The 24,194-nt window shown below is 38.0% G+C and overlaps 1 protein-coding gene across 5 annotated transcripts in view; it reads left to right on the top strand.

The window, feature by feature from the left end:
- HDAC8 (histone deacetylase 8) overlaps positions 1-24,194 on the top strand; it is a 235,979-nt gene that overhangs the window by 45,151 nt on the left and 166,634 nt on the right. For all 5 annotated transcript variants that reach the window (XM_058536184.1, XM_058536185.1, XM_058536183.1 and 2 more), the window contains exons 5-7: positions 14,344-14,456; positions 18,806-18,883; positions 19,485-19,593. In XM_058536184.1, coding sequence (XP_058392167.1) covers positions 14,344-14,456; positions 18,806-18,883; positions 19,485-19,593 — 300 coding nt within the window. The remainder of the gene's footprint in view (positions 1-14,343; positions 14,457-18,805; positions 18,884-19,484; positions 19,594-24,194) is intronic.

Raw genomic sequence — 24,194 nt, 5'->3', positions numbered from 1 at the left:
AGTCAGGAGACTTAAATATGAGCCTCAGCTCTCCCAGTGACTGTGACACCAAGGGGAAATTGTCAAAGCTGACAGCTGCAAGAAGGCTAAAGAAATCATCTTTCTGGCTACTTGTTAAACCATACCAAGAAATGAGCTTTATACCATTAAATAAAACTCTTCAACCTTTCTTGGCAACAATTCTCCCAAATTTCCTCTGTGTTACCAAATTTCTCCTGATGCAATTTAGCCCATTCTGCCTTGTGCTAATGATCACTTAATGCAATATTCCTTCATAGAATAAAAGGTAGTTTAAGTCAGATCCTATCCCTCCTCTCTTCAAAACCTTCCAATGGCTTCCCAGCTCATTGAAAATAAAGTCCAAATTCCTTGTGGGCCCCTGTGATTTGGTCCCATCAGCACTCATCTTGTACCACTCTCCTTCATTAACTGTGTTCCAGCCACACAGGCTTTTCAGCTTCTCAGATAGGCCAAGGAGGTTCTTTCCTGCCTCAGAGCTTTTACAGTGCTGTTCTCTCTGCCTGGAAGACTTCTCCATCTCAGTATGGGTGAGTTTCTTTCAATTTCCAGGTCTCTAAAGATCACCTATTCAAAGAAGCTTTCCTGACCAACCTATCTGAAGTAGCCTCCCTCACTCCATTACTCTCTTTCACATTACTGTGTTATTTTTATAGTATCGCTTGTTACAATAAGCTGTTTTCTTGTTTCTTTGGTTTTGTATTTTTGATCTGCTTCCACACACCCTCGCCCCCCTCCACTGTAAGATCCTTGGGAATAGGCTATTATCTGTCTTATCTGTTCATCACTGTTCCCAGAGTATAGAACAGCGTGAGTGCTCAATACAAATTTGTATGTTGAGAAAGGAAGGAAGGGAGAAGCCACTTTTGTTACCTGTACCTAATAAGTAATGCCTCATTCAGATTATTTCTCAAACGCTTAGTCATTTGTATTGCCCTCTACTGGACTCTTCTGTAAGTGTAATCAAATCCTGATTTCCTGACCTTGAATATTCGAGAGAGGATTATCACATTATGGACTTGCAGAGTCAGAAAGAACTAGAAGTCATTTATTCTAACCTCTATTTCCATATAGAAACCTTTCCCACAGCATCTATCCCAGGAATTCCTTAGAGGTGCCTCAATGGCAACTACAGGAAGTAAAGGTGAGGCTAAATACACAGGGTTCTGGACCCCCAAGTGTCCACCCCCTACTCACGCTTTAACCAGAGCAGTGCTGATTTTGTTTGTTTTATATATTGGGATTCCACATAAAATTTCATTTGAAAAAAATTCTACTCCTTAAGAAAAGTTTAAAAACTACTGATCTGACCTATGCCTGACATGCTCAGTGACTAGGAATTCACTATCTTGATATTCCTTCATGCTGTTTTTACGTCTTGGTTTTCAATAAAGATGACACTACTGATAGCAGTCACCATTTATGCATATGCTTGTCACTGCAAAGACAAATGTACCACGAAATATTTCCTTCTACATTTAAAGCCTGTCCATTGGTTTGAGACAGTAGCCATGAGTTGAAGAAGCTGTGTATTTCATAGATTCATCTTGATGCTATACATCAAGATAGTCTGTGAGGTCTCCCAGGAGTCTATAGCTATGCTACAGTACTCAGAACCACTTCAAATCTGACCTTACCACATATCTTCCACCCTCCTTATTTGTTTCACATCAGTGAATTCCCTTCTTTGTTTCAATATTAAATTTCACCCTAGTCATATCTGCCCACTTTGCCAGTTGATTCAAGTCACTTCAATTTTAAGTGGGTCTACCAAACAGCACTGCCACATCTAACTTTATTTTTGGACATATTTAATGCAAAGCTCCCTATTCTATCACACATTAAAAAAAAAAAAAGCTAATGGCATGTCCCTAGATCCAGGACCAGCCTCTACATAAATCCATGCTTTGTTTCTCTGTTTGTTTGTTCTAGGAGGGTGGGGGAGATTGGGCAATGAGTCATGGGCCCTTAAAGTTTTCTGGTTTGGGTACTGACCAGTCCATTTTTTAGTGATCTGTTCCAATGTTTTTCCAGTTTATCACATTTGAATTTGTAAATGTATAATCTGAATGTTATTTTTCTCTTTTATTCAAGGTAAATAATATGAATCCTTTTCTCCATTCTCTAGACATTTACTCATTCCTATAAGTTCTTTAAAATAAAAAATTTTTTAAATAGCCTACCAAGTGCCAAGCACTGTGGTATAAAGATGAATTAAATATAGTCCTTGCTCTCAAAGAGTTCATAGTCTAGTGGAGGAGGCAGGTACAGGAAGTAATCATTGCAAGCCAGTTTGATGAGTACTGTGGTAGAGGTCTGAATAAACTACTGGAGCACAAAAAAGGAATCAACTTTCTGTGCCTGGGAAGGGAAGGTGAAACTTCAGAAACATCTTCACAGCTAGATCCTAAAGGATGGGTAGGAGGTTGTCAGACAGAGGAGATGGAAGTCATTCTACATCAAGACTACATATGGGCAAAGCCCCAGAGACTTGAAGACTATATTATGTTTGGGATAGGGAGAAAAGTTTGATGTGGTTAGGTTGTGGGTACTTGAGGGGAATGGTGAGATAAGAGGCCTGAGAAATAGGCAGGGACAAAATTATGAAGGGCCTTGTGTACTATGCTAAAGAAAGGATATTTTTTCTGGTCTGCATGGGGACTCATTGAGGGGTTTTTAAGCAGAGTAGTGATATTGTCAGAATTGTGCTTTAGAAAGTTATAATGAGCAGTGTAAAATGTGCGCTAGAGGAGGGAATAGTGGGAGGAATACAGGACCGCTAGAGGCTCTGCGGTACGCAGCCAATTCTTCAAGTACCCTGGGATATAAATCATTTTTGTTTCTCAACTTTAAAAAATGAATAGCCATTTCTTCCCCTACTTCACGTGGAGCTAATGAGAGTAAATGAGATCATGTGTCCTCTGAGCCTCTTAGAAGAAAGCTTCCAGGTTAGGGCTAGGTGATTGGAAGTTGAGACAAGCATAGCACCGTGTAATTTAACTCTTACTCTTGCACATCTTATGTATTTTTTAAAATATGTATTAGTCTTTTCTTACAGCTCAATTCAACTCAATCAGGCAGGGTCAAGGACATCTTGTGTTGTCCACAACCCCTACTACAGAAACAGAGCACAGAATGAGTCCTCAGCACCTACCTGCAGGTTGATTGCATACAGTGTCCCTCTTAGGTAAACTGCCTGAGACTGAGGCATCAGAGGAAGGCCACAGTACTACTGAGGACTAGTTAGTAATGTTATATTTCAGGGCTCATTCTCTAGGGGTAGCCAAAAAGATTCCAAGCCTTGTTCAACCAGACCTATGAGTGCCAGCAATGCCCCTTTATTTCCTGGGCATGACACCCCCTTGTAAATATAAGAGGTAAATCATGGAAGTTCCCTTCGTATAAAATAGAAATGATTACAATTTTGCTAGGAAGTCACAATCTACAGGTGAAAGATGTTGAGTTAGAATGTATGCATATTATAATTGTGAATAATATTTTAGAATTTAGCTAGTCATTTGCAGAAAAGGTGTAAAAAGAATGCTCAAAATTTTATATTCTGTCTTTCTGGTATTTTAATTAATGTAGATATGACAGCACTGTAGGTGTTTTGAATCCAAGTTTTGAACAATTTCGGTACTATGTGGTCAAACTTTATAGAAGGACTTAATCCTATGGCCAAAAGGATATTTGAGGAGCATCTGTATGTTTTTCTTGTATGTCAAAAATTACCCTAGATTTGCATCAGTAGAAGCCAGAAAGTCTGAAAACATTCTCTGCATATTTAAACCAAGCACTCTTCTCTCTCTCCTGATTTGGCAGAGGTTGTGATCAGTGAACACAATGGCTTCCTCCTATCCACACCTAATATAAACTCCAGCCAATGTAATGAGGTCTATTAGGTAGGTTGGGGATGCAGGCACATAAAGTCTTTGGCTCTTAAGACACTCATCTTGTGTGCCAGGACCAGGTGCAGAAATAAAAATACATATATATTAAGCCTGGGGCAGTTGCTTTGCCAGTGCTTCTGTGTTTTTTTCTATTTAACTAGAAAGGTTAACAGGCACAATTTCCATTAATTATACCTAAAATGTTATTTTTCTTATGGAGGAAGAGAGTACATTTAATTCCTCAACCCAATATTGATGTCTAAACCATTGAGGCTTTTAAGTTCATGAAATGAGAGCTGAAACTAAAAAGTGATATTTTGATTAACCAGAATGCTCAGGGATGGAATATTCTGGTTAACTGAATTTTCTGGTTTAGAGGACAGTTACACCAGACAGACTTTTTTTGTGTGTTTTATACATATTCTTCAACCTCTTTTAAAAAATGTATCTATATATTTCTGCCTTAGTAAGTACAGTAGACTGGACCTGATTGAATCTTGCTGCTATCACTTAGAGTTACACAGTGTTTCTGCACTCTAGATTCTAATTGGATAAGATCATTGGAGACAGTGGATATTGACTAAATCTGGGCTGAACCTGGGGTACACGCTGGGAAATTGCTTTTGGAAACTTGTTTGGTTTCTTCTCATTTACTTCCTTCCCTAAAAGCAGAGTATATAAAAGAAAAATTTACTATCCAAGTGAAGACTCTGATTTGCTAATCTATACTTGACTGAATAAAAACGTATGTTAAAGCAGGAAAATTCTACCTATGTCATCTGAGAAAAATGTGCTAAAGAAGCTTAGATCCAGAAAAATGAGACCTTGCACATTGAAAGGAAACAAGTGAATTTAGTTTATCGTGACCTGTCTATTCAATTGATTCCCTAGCCAAATGAATATTACAGCAATTTTCAGAGACTCACTCACCACTTTGACTCTTCCGTAGTGCAAATGTTAGGTTCTGTTTATAACCTATCTAGGATTCTTGGTGGTAAATAGAACTGCTTTACACTTTTTCCATTAGTTTACTTTGGATGATATAATTATCCAAAGGTAAATATGGTCCGTGGATTCTAAAAGTGGCCTTCCGGCACTTTTCACCATAATGAATTCATAGTCAGTTTTCTTGATTCATTTTCAGGCAAATATTACCTTATTCCTACTCTCCCAAGCTTTCATTTTGCTTCAATAGTGACTGCTTATCATGCCAAATGGTGTGGAGAGAGTGAGAACTATGTAGAATTATGTTGCTGTCACATTTATTTTATTTCCTGAATAACATTTTCAGTTTTGTCACACAGTTAATGGATTTGTTTCTGTTAGCAAGTAGGGCCTTCTTGACCTAATCCTTTTTCACACATATTCCTGTATAAATTCTAAATCCAAAGGTGCTAGGTCAGTAGCTAAATTGGGTTTGTGGAAGAAAGGACCGCTGCAAAGTCAATTTGTGCAAATATGGCCCTTGGTCATTTACTTGCCTTTTGAGGGGATTTTAAAAACCCATTTATCCCAAGTCCAAAGAACCTAAAAGTTGAAATGATTAAAGTTTGGTGGGTTATTGTAGGAGAAATCTGGAGAGAAAAGTTGCTACTAGAAGGGTCTGTGGTGGTTCATTTTTTAACCAAAAAGCTCTTAAATCCAAATCAGAAAATAGCAAAGGGGATAGAGGCAAACAGAAAAAGTAGTAAAGTGGTAAATGGAGAAAGGCAAGTGAAGAGGTGAGAGAAAACTGACAAAATAGACTAATTTCACCAACATTACAAAATTAAAATGGTGAAAGGGGCATAGACATGAAGGAGAAGTGGAGGAAATTACGAGGAAGAGAAAAAGCAATAGATGTTGATAGAATGACATCAGAACTGTTTAGCAAAGTGATTTATCTTGTGGGCTGAGGAGCCAGACTGCTTAAACTCAAAGTCAAGATCAGCTACTTCCTAACAGTGTGACCTTAGACAAGTTACTTAATCTCCCTATGTTTTAGTTTTCTCATTTGTAAAATGGAAATAATAATAGTACCTACCTCACAGGTTTGTTGTGAAAATTGATTAACATATTGAAAGCATCTAGTATAGTTCCTGGCACAGGGTAATCACTCAATAAATGTTGGCTATTATTTTTATTATATGCCCAAAACAGAGAAAAGCCCAACTATACTATTAGCTGGTTCCAAAATAGCTATAAGGAAAGTAAAGAATTATGAGTTATGCTAACACTAAAAGAACATAGATATCTGATCAAGTCTTAGGCAGATCCAAATAAGAAAACACTGGAAATCTATAATGCTGACTTTTGATACCAGGACTGAAAAAAAAGTAAGATGATTGTTGCAAAATCTTTGCCAGTAACAATTAAGCTGTTGAACTGTGCAGGTATCTGGCTCTGCCTGCATGAGTTAGCCACCTGATGTTTTACATAAATGTCTTGATGTCTTGAGCCAAGAATCTCTGGTCTCTGGCCTGATGGACATAAAAACAGCAAATGCATATGAGCAAATGCAGTCAACTGAGCCCTGTGCTTTTTCTTCAAGATTGACTTTGTGGTTTATAGTTCACCAGGGCATTTAAGAAGCTAGATGTTTCTGGTAAAGAAAAAAAATTGCCTAACCACAAAGCTGTAGATGCATTTCTCAAAGTTGTCAGAAATGTGTTTGTTGAACCAGGTCTATCCTCTGAATACATTTGTGTTGATGATGTGAAAGACAAAATGCACTGGGCAATTGAGGAAATTATTTTATTCAGCTATTGAAATAGGGAGAACATTTATTGATGAGGAATATCTCAAAGAGAAGGAAGGGGTCCTGGGGCTTTACAAAGGCAGATAAACAAGGAAGTCATCCATGAGTCTTATGGGAGTCATTAGGAAAAATGGAGATGGGTCTTATCTCAGAATAATATGCCAGGGTAAGATAGTCCCTTGCAGTTAGCCTTTTCCTGAAAAACAAAAGGGAGGGATTTCTTAACCATCACTGCTTTTTGGAGAGCACAGGCTCAGATAAACTTCAACGTTATTTTCCCCTTTTGTTCAAGACAAACATCATTCATCGCTGAGCAACTCAAAGATGATCATAAACCTCCTGAGTAGGGTGAAGCAGGGTCGAAGAAATAGTCTCTTGAAGACTCTTGGTGTTGTTCCTGTAAAACCAGTTGAACCATCTGTTGAGAGGTGGTGGCAAAAGTAAGTTGTTTTTAGGGTCTTGGAGATCAGGCATCTTAAGAGAGGGAAGACTAAAATGAAAAAAAACAAATATTAAAATGAAAGGTTATATTATAGAAAAGAGCCAAGAATTGAACCCTGAAGGTAACCAGTCAAGTGGATTCTAAGACATTAGTGGAGGAAATCTTTCCATCTTCCAGAATATCAGTGCTCTTGGTGACATTGTCCGTAGTCTAGGTTATCTCTCATGTAAAGATGTGCATGACGCAAGCATTTCTCCAGACTTCCTTAGTTGTCTAGGCAGCAGCTTGTTCAAGAAGAATTCCAGTTATGCATGGTCTGCTGTGGTGATGAGTTCTTCCAGGTTTATGTCATGTCATTGAACTTTAGCTTGCAGAACTGCTTCATGTTCCAGAGAAGAGAGCAAGCTGTAAGGCAACATAGGGTCCCAATAGGGATTTGGACAGTCAGGTTTTGGTTCTTGGTGACTCCAAGTCAGGCGAGAGGAAGAAAAATTGGAAAAGTTAGTTTAGAGTATATTACCCAGATAATGAAGAAAACTAGGAGAATTGAGAATTTGGTAAGGATCAACAATTTGAGTAACGTAACAGGATCCCGTGTGATTCCCAAATAGGTACCAAAACTGGTTTTTCCATGTGAGGGAGGAAGTCAGTTATATCTCTACCACACAAGACAAAGTTTGCATACTCATCAGTAACCTGCAATTTATAAAGAGGTGCAAAATAGCTCAAAGACAATAACTAGATTCTGATAACCTGGAATAGTGTGCTATAGATGAGGCAGAGTTTTCCTTTGAAACACAAAATTTCTCTATACAGTCACCCCCTCTTTTGATCAAAAATAATCTCAAAGAAAGATTATTCTTGAACTCAAAATAAGGTTGGTCTCATAAGCAACAAAAAATAATTAAATAAATTGGAGATCATCAAAATTAAAAACTTTTGTATATCAAAGGAAATTATCAATAAAGTGAAAAGACAACCTACAGAATGGAAGAAAATATTTGCAAATCATATATCTGATAAGGATCTGGTATTCAGAATATATAAAGAACTCATACAACTCACAACAAAAAGACAAACAACCCAATTTAAAAGTGGGCAAAGGACTTGAATAGATATTTCTCCAAAGAAGATATACAAATGGCTAACAAGCACAGAAAATGATGTTTGAAATCATTAGTCATCAGGGAAATGCAAATTAAATCCTCAATGAGACACCACTTCACACCCATTAGAATGGCTAGAATTAAAAAAAAAAAAAAAAAACAGAAAATGACAAATGTTGGTGAGGAAGTGGAGAAATTGGAACTCATTGCTGGTAGGAATGTAAAATGGTGCAGCCACTGTAAAAAACTGCCTGGTGGTTCCTCAAAAGTTAAACATTGAATTACCATATGTCCTAGCAATTCCATCCTAAGTATATATCCAAAAGAATTGAAAACAGGCACTCAAACAAATACAGTCATGCACCACATAAGGACATTTCAGTCAATAACAGACTGCCTATATGACAGTGGTCCCATAAGATTAGTACCATATAGCCTAGGTGTGTAGTAGGCTGTACCATCTAGGTTTGTGTAAGTACACTCTGTGATGCTCGCACAATGACAAAATCACCTAATGACACATTTCTCAGAATGCGTCCCCGTCGTAAGCAATGCATGGCTGTACTTGTACACAAGTACTCATAACAGCACTATTCACAATAGCAAAAAGGTGGAAACAACCCAAATGTCCATCAATGGATGATTGTATAAATGTGGTATATATATACAGTGAAATATTATTCAGCTATAAAAAGAAATTAAGTACTGATACATGCTACAACATGGATGAACCTTGAAAACATTATGCTAAGTGAAAGAAGCCAGACACAAAAGATCGCATATTGTATGATGCCACTTATATGAAATATCCAGAATAGGTAAATCCATAGACAGAATGCAGATTGGTAGTTGTCAGTGGCTAGGAGAAGGGAGGAATGGGGAATGACTGCTTAATTAGTGCAGGGTTTTCTTTTGAGCTGTGAAAATGTTTTGGAACTAGATTAAGGTGGAGGTTGCATAATATTATGAATGTATTAAATGCTACTGAATTATGTGCCTTAAAATGGTTATTTTGATATTATATGAATTTTACCTCAATAAAAAAATTAAAAATAAAAGTTACGTCTCATTAGATTTAGCCTGATTATTTACATAGGTGCAGCAAGAATGGTAATTTACCATACAGACATTCTTAAGCTTGCTTTGCTGGAAGTTTTCATATGAAATCTCACTTTGAAATTTTAAAAGCCTATTAAGGCTAGGAAGCCAAGATAAGAAGATTTTACCTGCAGTACGTATAAATTTGGGAGAATTCTCTTCTTGGGGTCCACAAAATATCCTCAAGTTCCAGGGCCTGCCGGGAAGTAACCTTCCTTACTCACTTGTAAGGCTGGGAACCATGTAAGCCAGGTACCTGGCCAGTTTTCCCAAGAGCGCTTTGTATGCATTGGCTCAATAAAGTCAACCTTATTTCCTTACAAGTGTCTAATCGTATCTGATTCAATGAGCATCATCACAAATATGACATTCCAGGCAAGGCCTTGATTACATAACCAATGTTTCTAATCACTTCCTGATAACAAGTAGAACAGACAGATTCTTATTGAACCTATGCAGATAATTATATTGCTATGAAATAAGAATACTTCATAAGAGTTTCTGAATCCTATAGAGCTCAGGCAGGGGGAATAAGATATCATTTATGAATGTTTTATTTCTGTTTACAAAGGCATGGTTTACTAAATTATTATGAGTTATAGATATATATCCAGAAAATAGAACATTAAAACATCAGCAATATTCTAAACAAAACCCACAATCATCCCTCATCAGTTCATTCAGGTCTATGTAATTAGTTCTTGTCCCACTCAGCCTTGCATTAGCAGTCTCATTAACCCATCTGCTTCTCGACTACAGTTCTTAATCCTGACTCAGTTCAGTGGTGTGGTCTCAAAGTTGTTTAAACTATACCATCAGAAGCCTGTACCCCACAGTACTTGGCGTAATCCTTTTCCATGGGGCTCTGAAAGAGTCTTTCTTTGTTCAAGATGAAGAACTCTAGCTTGTTCTTGATTGCAAGTGCTTTCAGGGACACATCAGATTAAAACAATAAAAACTATCTGTAGATGGTAAAAGACTTACAATAGCTGTGGTTAACTTGCTACTGATTATTTTCAAAAGAAAGATCTGATGAGAGTTTATTATGAGCATAATAATTCAGCTGACAAAGACATGTGGTTATTTCTATGGCATGCAAAACAAGATAAAAATCAATCCAAAGAAAGTTTTTAGACAAAATATCCATAAACATAATGATTAACCCTATTTTCAAAGAAGAGAGGGTATTATATCTAATTTATTAAAATAGATGAACATAATCTTTATAGAGACCAAAATCCTCAAAAATAGCCTAATAATCTTTATATAATATACTATGAGTATACCAAGCATATATTTAGAATATACCCAGAAGATATCAAGAATATCTAGTAAAGAGATACAGTAAACTGGAGTAGGTCGCAAACATCTATATGTTAATAAAATTCCATAGGTAAGTGATGTGAATCCCCAGTTGAAAACTAATGACTTAGCAGATGCTAGATTCAAAATAAAGAAGCAAAGTTGAGACCAAGTTAACATTTTAAAAATTTAAAAGTTATGACTGAAAACACTGTGCTGTGGCTGTCTAATATCTGGCAAAGCAGCACCAGGACTCACAAACAGAAACATATCATGGCCAGCATGGCATTGATGAATCTCTAGGAACTTCGTATACAGCATGCAATTTCTGAAATATTTATATTAACGTTTTGCCTATACCAATTTAACCTAGAGGAGGCTGAGCACCTCTTCTGATTTGGCAAGTCTTCCCATGCACCTCAGCAGTAGTAATATATCAATTAAACCTAATTATTTCTAGCACCTCTCTTTTTATAAGGTGAAAGAACAAATGCTTCGTGATTTTCCAGGGGCCATCTGGGACTCGATTAAAATAGGATGGTGGATTACTGAAAAACAATACTTGGTTCTCTATTTCACCAAAATGACAATAAAAGATTTTAAAAGTAAACATAGGAGGTAATATGACTGTAAAGAATCTCATCTCTTTCCTAAGTGAGAAAACTTTGCTTTGTTAAATAATCGAAGACATAATAAAGTCAACATAAACCACAGAAGGTTATTCTGGTAAAACACAGAATCTTTGTTATCGAGAAAGATTATTTAAATGGTAAAGCAAAACCTTTACAACTTGTTATTAAGAGAAGACCAATAATCAAAAAAACTTGTCATTTTAACAGAGAGCAAAATTCTAGTTTTACATCAGTATAATATTTGATACAAGAGTTCTTTTTGGAAATCTTACAAATAAGCCCATCAAACCTTAGCCAACTTTGACCTCAACAAATAAAATTCCTTTTCTGTGAACCTTCTACCACTTTCTATATCCATACACATCCCTTATAGTACAACTTCTCTAAGTGGCAAAAAAGAACATGTTCATTAACAGACCCAAATACATTGGCCTCTCTGTAGCATGTAAAAATAAGCAAAAACATATAAACCCAAAATTATGCTTAGTAATGAATGCATTCTCTAACTTAGAAATGATCTAGGTATCTAATGAATATCCATTAATTAATTCAATTTAGTATTAGCCTAAAGTTTTCAGTTACCTAAAGATCTTGTAAATTATCTTCAAACTGACATACAAAACATAATTACTGTTGAAATAAAGTTTGTCAAAATGATGGCTCAGTTTGGTTAAACAAATTTACATTTGTCATAATCTCAAACATTTGGTAGAAGTAATGTTAGCTCATTCAATCAGTAAACCTGTATAAATTTAGGAAGAATATACCTAAATAGAATAAAAATCTAGATGTATGTTATACTTAAAACTGATAAAATAGAAAAGACATAGTTGTTTCTAATAAACAAAATTTATTAAATTAGTCTTGTTTGCCAAAGATTTACCTAAGTTATGCAGACTTGAATTCTTAAAACATTTGAGTTTGTTTTTATAGGAATACTTTTTTAGCACATTACAAGTCTTGAAAGTTCAATTTTCTGGGAATTTTAGGAATATTCTATTTATCTAAGCACTTATTTATTTCTATGAACCAATGAGAAGAGAGCTCCTTTAATTTAGGAAAATATTACATAGTCACAAAGGCCTTTCTGAATTACAGACATTATTATTATTATTATTATTACTATTATTATTATTATTACTATTATTATTATTCAGGCTATTACCATAGGGAGAATGTCCATTAATGAGAAACATCTCAAAGAAAAGGAAGGGTGGCCAGGAATTTCAATTTTAGTATATGTGCTGCTGAAGCGAGCACTGGCCAGGAGTTTTATAGAGGCAGGTAAACAAGGAAGTCATCTGCAAATCTTAAGGGAGTCATGAGGAAGCATGAAGATGGTTCTTTCCTTGGAATATGCCAGGGCAGTGTTGTCCTTTGTGGTTAACCATTTCTTGGAACACAAAAGGACAGGGGGTTTCTTAACCATCGCTGATTTCTAGAAGCATGGGGCTCAGATAAAGTTTAATCATCAATGAGATGACTCTGCTTTGTCAATTTTGTCTATAGAATTTCTCTGTATTCTCCTTTATATGCCATATTATTTCTGCTTGCCTTTTTGGTTTGTTTTTTGGTTTTGTTTTTCTGTGCATATGACTTGTATCCCTAACTTAATTGTAGGCTCTCCCAGGGAAGGAAGTACATCTTGTAGTGCTTTGTATTTCTCCTCCTCCCCATCTTCGTCCTCTTTTTGGCTAACACTTAATGTTCCATCCCACCTACCCAAAAGTTATTGATATTCAGTATAAACACAGATTATCTCTTTTTTCTTGTGCTAAGACAGTAGACTTATAAAATGTAAGCTTTTCATAATTGTAAAATAGCATCCAAGAGCTTTCAAATTCCCATATTTAACTCTTATTTACAGAGAATTCATGGATGGACAAATCTTTTTCTGTAGTTGTTTTTTTCCTGGTGGCATACCTAAGACCAAGCTATTCTTTTGCTAGCACCTTCATAAGCAAAGTCAATGTCTAGTGATATTTTTACCAACTTCCTGCTCGCCAGTGTACCTGTCTCATTGATTCAGCCTGTGAACCAGGGCATTGTTCAGAATATAAAACGTGATTATGGAAGATATTTCATGAAGAAGTTTATGCCTTGTGTAGGCACTAGAAAGGTCTTACAATCTTATGGTAGCAAAGATGCTATTTTAAATGATGCTCATGCAATGCCAGAATTCTGTTTCAAGTAAAATATCAGGGAGAACTTAGAAAAAAAATGGGCTGGATATTTGAAGTGTCTGTGTAAGCAAAAGAAACTGAAGCATTTAGGATGAGGCCTTTAAAATAAATTACAATACACTTTTGATGATAAAGGATGTTCTTTTAGATCTGCTCAACACGGCTTATTGGAAACATAGTAAAAGAGTAGGTTAATGTTGGCAAGAGGTTAAAGTGACACAGTTATCATCAATAGCAAAAAAGTTAAAGGACATTAGTGAAGTCAATGAAGACAATTTTAGTGAAGGAAACAAAATAACTTCAGAAGAGGCTACTTCAATCTCCATTGTAATAATTACATTTACAGAAATGCAACCACATTATGCTGCCCAGGAGGTTATGCGTTTGTACTTTCTACACGCAGCTTTTATGAGCAACAAGTGCCAAGACTTACTCAAAAAAAAAAAACAAAAAAATCTTCTAAGTTATGTCATAGGGTCAGTACAGAGAATCCAAGCTCTAACATCTTCTACATCTGGCTAAGCAAGATTGTCTTTAAGGCCCCTTCTAGATTCTAGCTTACTTAAAGTCCTGTAAGTGATAATCAGTGTTCATCATGATGACCCCGGGGTCCTACAAATTTTTTTAAATGTTTCCTGAATCATTAGAGAAAGGTTCAGTTTTGTTCAGTATAGTTATAATATTCTAATTCTTTGAAAATCTGGGATCCTGAATGGAAAATGTTACCAATCAACTTGAATATTTACTTGACCAAAACACTTCATTCCCTGATCCTTCTGGGCCATTTACTATATAATCTTTGTAGGTAGATTTTTGTTTTTCTTAAAAGAAGAGGGAATTGTAAGAGAAGAGATCTCAAGGGTTAGATCCTTGGCTGTAAAGACTCCCTTGGATTGCTTTTGGCTGTTGGCTGTAGCAACTTTTTTTTTTTGCAGAGATGAAGCATCTGGTTTTTGTTATCTCAATGATGCTGTCCTGGGAATATTACAATTGCGACGGAAATTTGACCGTATCCTCTATGTGGATTTGGATCTGCACCATGGAGATGGTAAGCCCTTCATTTTCAAAGGTGCTTCGCTGCTAGGACAGCAGATTTTTATCACTAAAGCTGCTTCTAGGCAACTGGTAAGAGGAGAAATGCCTGTTGCCATTGAAATTTTCCTAATTGAGAATCCTAAAGTAGGTAGAGTAGAGATTCTTCTAATTGATGCAATTCCTCCTTTGCTGACCAAGCCATTTTAAAATGCCAGGTTCTGGGGGCTGGCCCAGTGGCGTAGTGGTTAAGTTTGTGTGATCCACTTCGGCAGCCCGGGGTTCACCCGGATCTCAGGCACGGACCTACACACTGCTCATCAAGCCATGCTGTGGTGGCATCCCACATACAAAATAGAGGAAGATTGGCACAAATGTTAGCTCAGTGACAATCTTCCTTACCAAAAAAAAAAATATATATATATATATATATCAAGTTCCTATAATTTCTCCTCCCCTCTCCTCCAGTAGTAGAGCTCTCCAGTTAGAGAATCTTAAAAAGTAGAAATTTTACCTAGTGTTTACTCCAGTGCTCAGTAACCTCCCTCAGGCCACTTCCATAGGTTCTAAGTGAAATCTGCAATTAGAGCTGGCAGTTTGGATGCTTCTCTCAAGATAGAATGGGTGCATGATGGACTAACATTCTGAATTTTTCACCAATAGGGATACCAACTCATGTAGCAATCAGAATCTGTGCCACTTCTTTTATATTACTAAAATATTTAGTCCTGCACAAATCCAGGACATCTTCTCTGACTTTTAATAGCAGCAGAATCTTTAACAATTTGCCTTAACCCCGTTAATCCCCTCTTAGAAGACTTCACTGAAAGGATGTATTCGGCCCTCCTATGTACTTTCCATCTAGAACGTAGAGCTTCAGTGACAGTACGCACATTGTTTCTTACTAAATCCTGTATGTGACACATATTTCCATTAATCTAGGAACACTTATCGAGTAAAATTAGTTGAGGATATTCCCTCCCCTCCCCCACATCAGCGATTGCTGCTTCCCTGTTTCCAGGGATTTTTGGAGACTGACTAACATAATCAAGGCATAAGAGGGGAAAAGAATAGTATATGATAGAGGCTAGGGTCAGCTCTGCTGCCAAAACAGAAAAAGAAGGAAGAAGTTGTGGGGGAAACCTCCCCAGGGAGTTCACCTACATGGATGCTACCATGGAATGGTGACAGAAAATTAAAGGTAGTAGAGAGAATAGAAAAGGGTTAAAACAACCAACATACTACTTTGAGAACCATGTCCACTGAATATCAGAATACTTAGCCAATGCAAAACACCACCTTGCTCAAAAACCTTCATAGGTTCCTTATTGCCTATAACAAGGGTAACATTTGGCCCACAGCTTATTTTGGTATGGCCAGTGAACTAAGAAAGATTTTTACATTTTTACAAGGTTGTAAAGAAAAAAAATGCAATAGAGACCATGTAGTTTGCAAAGCCTAAAATATTTACTATGTAGCCACTTGGTTTGCTAACCCTTGGCCTATAGCAATGGTTCTCAAACTTATATATGTATCATGATAACCTGGGGAAGCTTGTTTTAAAATGCAGATTCCTGAGCCACATCCACCAGATATTCAGATTTAGTAGGTCTGGTGTGGAACCTGGTAATCTACGTGTTAACAACACCCCGGTTGTTGCATAGGCCACACTTTGAAAAACAGTGGTCTTCAAGGTAAAGTCCACACTCTACCCTGTCTTTTGAGGTTTACTTCAGAGGCCTCACCTCTCTCCAGCCATCTCTCTCACTACTTGCTGTCCAGGCTACTCTACTCAGTGATCCCCAGACATGTCTCACTGTTCCCACCTCCCCGACTTTGCCTCACTTTTCCCTAACTTAGTTTTGCTTTCTCCTCACCTTTTGCTTCTCCAAGTTCTACCCAGGAGTTTATGTTCAAACAGTAGCAGATTTGCCCTGACCACTCCAGCCCAAGTGTTCTCTCTCTCTGCTCAAGTCCTGTATTATTTACATCACTGACTTTGATATTTAAGTATATATTGTCTTGTATTGTTAGTAACTTCTTTAATGTGCCTATGTCTTCCTCTCCCATACAACATTTCAGTTCTTCCAGAGCAGAGATCAAGTTGTTTACTTCTTTCTGTCCTGCACAATGGCTTGAACAAACGGAACTATGCATATAGTAGTGGTTCAGTAAAATATTTGTTGAATGAATGAATGATTATGAAATTCAAACTATTAGTATCAGAGTGCAAGAATAGAATCAACTCTGTTGAACCACATAAGAATGAAATAAGACTGTCACCTGAAACCATTCTTTCCATTTGCAATGTTATTTCTATACCATTTAGAGTTTCCTGTTTTAGGCAACTTTTATGGTGTGTTTCATTTCAGTTTATTTCCCCTCTTCAGCACCTCCCTTCCAGTGACCCTTGCCCCACCTCCAAACTCTTACACGTTTGGTTTATTTTAAATCTCCCATGCTTCCATAACTAGTATCCTGTGGTGGCTTCACTAGCGTTCCTACCCTATCCTCACCTTCTTGCGTCTACCTAACCACACTTCTCTTTCACACCAAGCCCTATACCCTCCACCTATCTAACTATGTCCTTTTTTTTTCTTTTTTGTGAGGAAGATCAGCCCTGAGCTAACATCCATGCTAATCCTCCTCTTTTTGCTGAGGAAGACCAGCTCTGAGCTAACATCTGTTGCCAATCCTCCTCCTTTTTTCCCCCCAAAGCCCCAGTAGATAGTTGTATGTCATAGTTGCACATCCTGCTAGTTGCTGTATGTGGGACGCGGCCTCAGCATGGCCGGAGAAGCAGTGCGTCGGTGCGCGCCTGGGATCCGAACCCGGGCCGCCAGCAGTGGAGCGCGCACACTTAACCGCTAAGCCACGGGGCCGGCCCTAACTATGTCCTTTTTTAAAGTACGATTTTCTAACAATGCCTAATGGAATTTCCAATGAGAGGAGATACAAATGACTACTAGACATATGAAAAGGTGCTCAATACCCTAATATTCAGAGAAATGCAAATTAGAACAAGAGCATTCTCTCTGCCTAAGGTTAAATACAATAATAATCCATGCTAGTCAGGGTATGAGAAACTGGGAAGTCTCATACACCATTTATAGAAGTGTAAATTGGTAGCACCTTTCTGGATGGATAAATAATCAGGATTTTCATGAATTATCCTTGTTTATACTTCAGTTTCTAAGTTAAAATGCTCTTTTTATTTATTTTGTTTTATTTTATTTTGTTTACTTAGTGCTTTGTGCCTGAAGCCTTTAACTGGTTTTAACTGCCTCCCTAGGGCAAAACATAAGGCTTGGGAAATTCAGACATACCTGTGATATACAAATAGAGTTAAGATTTTTTTAAGGTCTCTGTTGGCCTCTAATGAAGACTGAAAGCATTAAGTAAACAGAGACAGCTTTTTTATTTGAAGTATGAAAGAGGATAGTACATGATTTTGCTAGTAGTCCTTCCATTTTATAGATGGGTCATCTGAGTGTAGTATGACAATGTGTGATTCTGGGAGGAAAGGTGTGGAAGTGGGCACTGTGTTTTTCTGAATAAGTGTTATGTACGTAAGCAGCTGATAAGTGTTACATCTTCTATCTCCCAGGCCTCTATTCATTTTCTGACTCTGTTTAAATGGAAAGGAGACTCCTTTCTAGAAAAGTTTTTCCCCCATCTGTCTCCAGGCTTTAAAACTCTTATAAAGCTGCTATTAAGGGACAAGGCCAGGGCTACTTTCAACCTTCCGTGTTTTAGCCAGAAAGATGTACTATAAGCTACTTACTACACACGGGACTTTGGGTGAACTACATTTATAACCAAATCTATATCATAGAGAAGCAGTTTATAATTAGATTTTCAGTATATAATGCCTAATGTTTGTATTGGCCATGTTTTTCAAAGGGTTGCCACATTATACTTCTTTGAAAAAAAATCCCAAGAGTTTAACTAGAACCACTGAAACAAAACAGAACATACAACTTCCAGGATGGTGCCAGTTTCCTCTATTCAGCTCTGTTGATAATGCCTTAATTCTGAGAATGAGCCCTTCCCCGCCTTTTAGAACAGGTTGTCAAAGAGAGCCTAGACATCCTATTGCTTGGAAAGGGGAAACCCAGTTATAATTTGCCATGAATTTGAAAAGGAACCCCAAAACTTCACTTGGGGCCAAAGTTCTACTTCAACCTATAATCACAGAGAACAAAGACCAGAGGGTTCTGTTACTTTTATTCCTCGGCTTGTTAGCTTTATTATTGCTACCTTCTCATCTCTCTTCCTTCCCGCAGCTGCTTTCTAGAGTTTCAGTTGTTGAAAACAAGAGTTGCATATATGAAGTGATTCTTCTGCTGTTTCTTTCTCTGGTAGGTGTAGAAGATGCCTTCAGTTTCACCTCCAAAGTCATGACAGTGTCTCTGCACAAATTCTCCCCGGGATTTTTTCCAGGCAAGTGATCTGTATGCTCAGTATTACATTTGAGAAATAAATATTGCAGTTCTTCTAGACATTTCTTATATCTTATATTTGGATAGTTCCATGCTGTTAATACCTTATTGGTGCTACTCTATGCAAAATTTTAACACAGGTCATTTCAGGGGACAATGATAAGAAGAATGTAATAGTGGTTTTTTTCCAGATGATTTTTATGGACTGTCAACATAACAGCTCACTTACACTTACTGTACTGTCAGATACCCTGTGTAACTCCTAACATCCTGATAATTGCACTGATAGATTACTATTATGTCAATCTAAGACGTATGAAAAGCCAAGCAAAGGAGTTAATCTCTTCTTTTTTCTTTTGATCCAGCAAAATGGAAACTAAGATTTTTCCATTTTCTTATGGTTTTCCTGCTTCCCCAACATTGTTTACAGCAGTTACTTCTCCGTATTATTTTTCTTAATTTAATTCCCTTAGAAACCATCACTAATTCAAGATTGTTCTCCTAATTGACCTTTTGGTCTTCTGAATTCCTATCAGAGAATCCTTCAACTTTTTTAATTCTCATGTTCTTAAGACTGTTTATAGTCTTCCTCTCTTTTACAGGAACAGGTGATGTGTCTGATGTTGGCCTAGGGAAGGGACGGTACTACAGTGTAAATGTGCCCATTCAGGATGGCATACAGGATGAGAAGTATTACCACATCTGTGAAAGGTATGGCAGTAATGCTGAGCCAGTAACAAGTGGATCACATTTCTATAGGATGAAGTGGCCCCCAATCTCACAGAATTCTTGTTTTCAAGGAAAAATTTGAAGAAAAAAAGATCTACTGTATACCCACGTAGCTTTTATACACAGCTCATTATGCTTTATTTGATCAGGTAACCATCTCCTATTTGGGAGAGCCGCGTGCTTGGACCAGAGCCACACTCTCAGTTTGATCTTACCTGCTACCCCATATGATTAAGGCTATCCCAAGAGCAGAGCTTCTAGGCTGTCCTGGGGAATCCCTTGTCTGCTACTTCTTTAGCTAAAATCTGTACGTGTGTGGTTTCATTAGCCTCGGAGGGTCCATTTTGGTTTTCCATTAAGGAGATCTGCTTCCATTCACGATGTGAATATTAGAGAGTTCTTTATTACAAGTTTTTGAGTTCTATCTGTTGTGTTAAAATTGGAGTCAGAAATCTGTTCTTTTTACACTATGGTTAAGGATTAAATTATGGCTACTTGTAGGCAGACAGTTTGGTGCCAATGTGTAGACCACTGGGGCTGAAAAGCCCTACAGAAGGGGGGCGCTAAACTCATATTTGTAAAAATTGAGATCGGTCGGGTACAAATTCACTGCTGACATTGGCAGTAGAGAAAGTGAGTCTGACTAGAAGTCAGCAAGTCAACATTCTTATGGTAAGTAATGGGGATGGAGGTGCTTTTGATCCCTCCCCTACTCAGCTCAGATTTCTCCCAACCTCTGGTGGAAACAGGGACTTCCCAAAGGAGCCTGCACTGGCCGTCATCACTGGCAGTTGTATAAACAAAGTAGAAGTGTTAAAAAATAAAAACTTTATGCTTCAAAGGTGCCTCTTAGCTCAAGAGATTTGGCAAGCCAAGTCATCATGCAGCAGCTAGCCTCATGATTTTGATCATGTCCCCTGGCTACCTCTGTATTGTCAGACTGAAAAGGCCTTTTTTTCTGGAGCCTGCCATTGATGGTTTTAATTGCCCTTCTTTGTTCCCTTTAGGCTCTATTCTATCCTTCTTGAGATGTGCAGATCAGAGCTGCTTATGTAACTTTACCAATGAAGATGTCCTGTGGTTCTGTGTAAAAGGAGAATTATTTTGTTTTTCTTTTAATCCCCTTCTTGACAGTGCCCAACATTTTGTTGCCCTTTTTTTGCCATAGCAGGAAACTAGGTTGTTCTCTCCAGTGCTCTGTCCACAGGGTTTCCTAGAGCTCTTTCCTGGGTCTTAATTGAAAGGTCAGCACCCATCATCCTGCAAGTGTAGTTTGTAATATCTGGCCCTCTCTAAATGGATTACCTTACACATGCCCCTAGTAAAGCTCATCTGCCAATCATAAAACCTCCTGAGATCTTCCTTTATCCCTCATCAACTTGGCATTTCACAGCCTGGAACAGCTGGGTATCATCTGCAGACTTGAGGATTTCCCAGTGCCTACCCCCAAGGAAGTCTACAACTTACCCTTCTTGAGTCAGATAAACATCTGTTTGTCCCCTCTATTTTCTTTTGTTCTCTCTCTCTAAACCAGTTCCTACTATATGATAAAAAAATATTTTAAATCCCATGGTAATTCATGTTTAAAAATAGCCTTGGTATCAAACATAATTAGAAGCATTTTTAAAGTGAGGTTAGCCCCAAGAAAAGATCCATGGAAGATCACACATGATTTCCCATTACAGAAACCATATTGCCACCCCCACCCCAGTGTATAGGAGACCAGCATTTATTAAAGATTCTTCCAGCTTGCCTGCTAAAGTACCAGACCCTCATCAGTTTACAGTTCCCAGGTCCTCTTTTGCTGGTGGAGCCACGCCAGCAATCCACACAGTGATCATCCAGAATAACAGGTTCCAGGTTTTCATTAGAGGTACAATAATTTTTCCCTTTGATTTCTTTCAGAAGTCAAGTCTGATCAGGGCATTACATGAAGGCACCTCTGATTCTAAGGGTACCAGGAAGGTTTCCTGACTCAAACATCTCTCCCATCTGTTGGACTAATATCTGAAATTCCTTTCACAGGAAAAGTACTTTTATTCTACAATTAGACATAGGCCTTAAAATGGAATTTTGGCACAACCTCTCCTCCTCACCCTCACTCTGCCATAGATATATGGTTTCACAGAGCTTTTCTTGACAGCAGATTTTGAAAGGGTTAGAACGTGAGCACCCTGAGTATTCAGAGGAGCAGGAATTGGGTAGTGGAGCAGTAGAGGGAGAGGGGTACAAAAAACAAAACAATCTTGGCACTGGCCCTGTGGCCTAGTGGTTAAGCTCGGCATGCTCCTCTTCGGTGGCCCAGGGTTCAGTTCCCAGGTGTGGACCTACACCACTCGATGGCAGCCATGCTGTGGTGGTGACCCACATACAAAATAGAGGAAGACTGGCACAGATGTTAGCTCAGGGCTAATCTTCCTCAAGCAAAAAAAAAGAGGAAGATTGGCAACAGATGTTAGCTCAGGGCGAATCTTCCTCAAAAAAAAAAATCTTTGCAAACTAAATAATTTTGAAGAGGGTCAGCCCTGGTAACCATATCACTTAGTCCCAGTCATTATGCTTTTGACTACTTCTAGTTTGTTGCGTGGAACCAATCTCTTGCACATTTGCCATTATGTCCTCTGACCCATCTGCCTACCCCAAAAGATATGTATGGAATGGCTTACTCATGTAAAAAAGTCATTCAGTGTATCTGCTATCTCCTTTTTATCATTTTGGTTCCATGAGCCCACTGGTTTTCTGGCTCACTCCTTACCTGTGATAAATAAAGGACCTCTTATTGCTGGTTCACTTACAAGATGCTCTAATTTTCATTTGGCTCTCAATTTCTAGTTTGCTCCTGAACTGCCTCTCCCTGTGGGGTTCATGAGTTCTTTTTCTTTTCCTTCCTTCTTTCCTTCCTACCTTCCTTCCTTCTTTCCTTCCTTCCTTCCTACCTTCCTTCCTTCTTTCCTCTTTTTCCTCTGCTATAGCTGTTTTGACTTTGCCAACTAGTCAGGCAGGAACTTAAAGGTTTCATCTTAAGATTGAACATACCCTCTTTATTAAAAAAAAAAAATTGGCTGAGGGTTTCTTTTTTTAGTAGACCAGATATGGAATCATTACATGAATGTTTTCAACACCAAAAGACCTTGGGTTCCATTTTATGTAAAAGACAAGTTCACAGTGAGAGCTCCCTAGGTCATTCAATACTAATTTAAAAGGGCAAGGGTCACTGAATCCCAAAAGCTTCCTGTAATTTTCATGGGAGCTACTAGAGTTGGTATTATAAGTAAAGCCCTATTTCAACTAGCATAAAGGAAAATCATCATTGTTCTTATAAGCATATCTCCTCCTTCAAATAGAAGCTATGGACCTAGTATAGAGGTGATAGAGGTATATTATATTCTTGATTTACATAAAGGCCCACCCCCCCCCTCAGCCACATGCACACATACACGCAAAGTTTGATGGGGGAGGAAGGATGTTTTGCCAAAGGGAGGGTTAGCTAGTTCCCAAGCTATGTCATCTGAAAGAGGAAATACTGCTCTGCCTATGTTTAACCTGTTTGCTTCTCTAATTGTATTTGAACGCAACGTGAGATAGTGTTGGGCCAGAAGGGAGAATACCCCCTTGCCCTTTCCCTTAAGGTTCTATGGCTGGCCAAATAATTAAAATGGCAGCTTAGCAGGAGAAAATAAAACCAAGTTTAATAACATGTATACGTGGGAGAGACCCAGGAAAAACTGGGTAACTCACCAAAATGGCAGAGGTTCTCATCTTAAATACTATCTTCAGGTAAAGACAAAGGAGGATGTTGGGGGTGGGGGGTTGGGATTTGAGAGGGGAGGAAGGCAATTCACGTAGAAATGGAAAAACAAATGTTTGAGAATGTGGCCTGAGAGACAGAATTTCAATAAGCTGGGTTTGTTGGTGTCTTTCTTATTTTTTTTATTTAATTTTTTTTGTGAGGAAGATTAGCCCTGAGCTAATATCTGATGCCAATCCTCCTCTTTTTGCTAAGGAAGATCAGCCCTGGGCTAACATCCGTGCCCATCTTCCTCTACTTTATATGGGACGCTGCCACAGCATGGCTTGACAAGTGATGCGTCGGTACGCACCTGGGATCCGAACCTGCAAACCGTGGTTCAAAGCAGAGCACGCGCACTTAACCACTACGCCACGGGGCTGGCCTCTTAGTGTCTTTCTTATCACACCTATTTTACATTGCTCCTGATTCCAAGGGTGCCAGGATTTCACCTGGCACCTGGTAACTGTAGTCACCTCCTGATAGTAGCTCCTTCCTGGAACAGGCCTTCTATCTTAAATTCTTTTAGGCAGTTAGGTGGAAGGCCAAAGCTTTTTTCAGAGTCTTTTGTTTTTAAAAATAAGACAAAGAGACACATTTTGGGGTGGCCAATTCTGATCCCCCACAATAGTCTTAATAATGTTTAAGCTATTACCTAAAAACATGTATTGATGACTTTGGGAGCATTTATAGTTAAGGACTGTGGGAGCAAAGGACAATAACAAGTACTTCCTTGCTGATGGTTCAAGAGAGGTTTTGATAAACAGTAGGGTACCACTCTGAAACCTCAAATCTT

Source organism: Diceros bicornis, chromosome X (genome assembly GCF_020826845.1).
Source record: "Diceros bicornis minor isolate mBicDic1 chromosome X, mDicBic1.mat.cur, whole genome shotgun sequence".
Lineage (NCBI taxonomy): Eukaryota > Metazoa > Chordata > Mammalia > Perissodactyla > Rhinocerotidae > Diceros > Diceros bicornis.
This window is presented reverse-complemented; position numbering and strand designations above follow the sequence as displayed.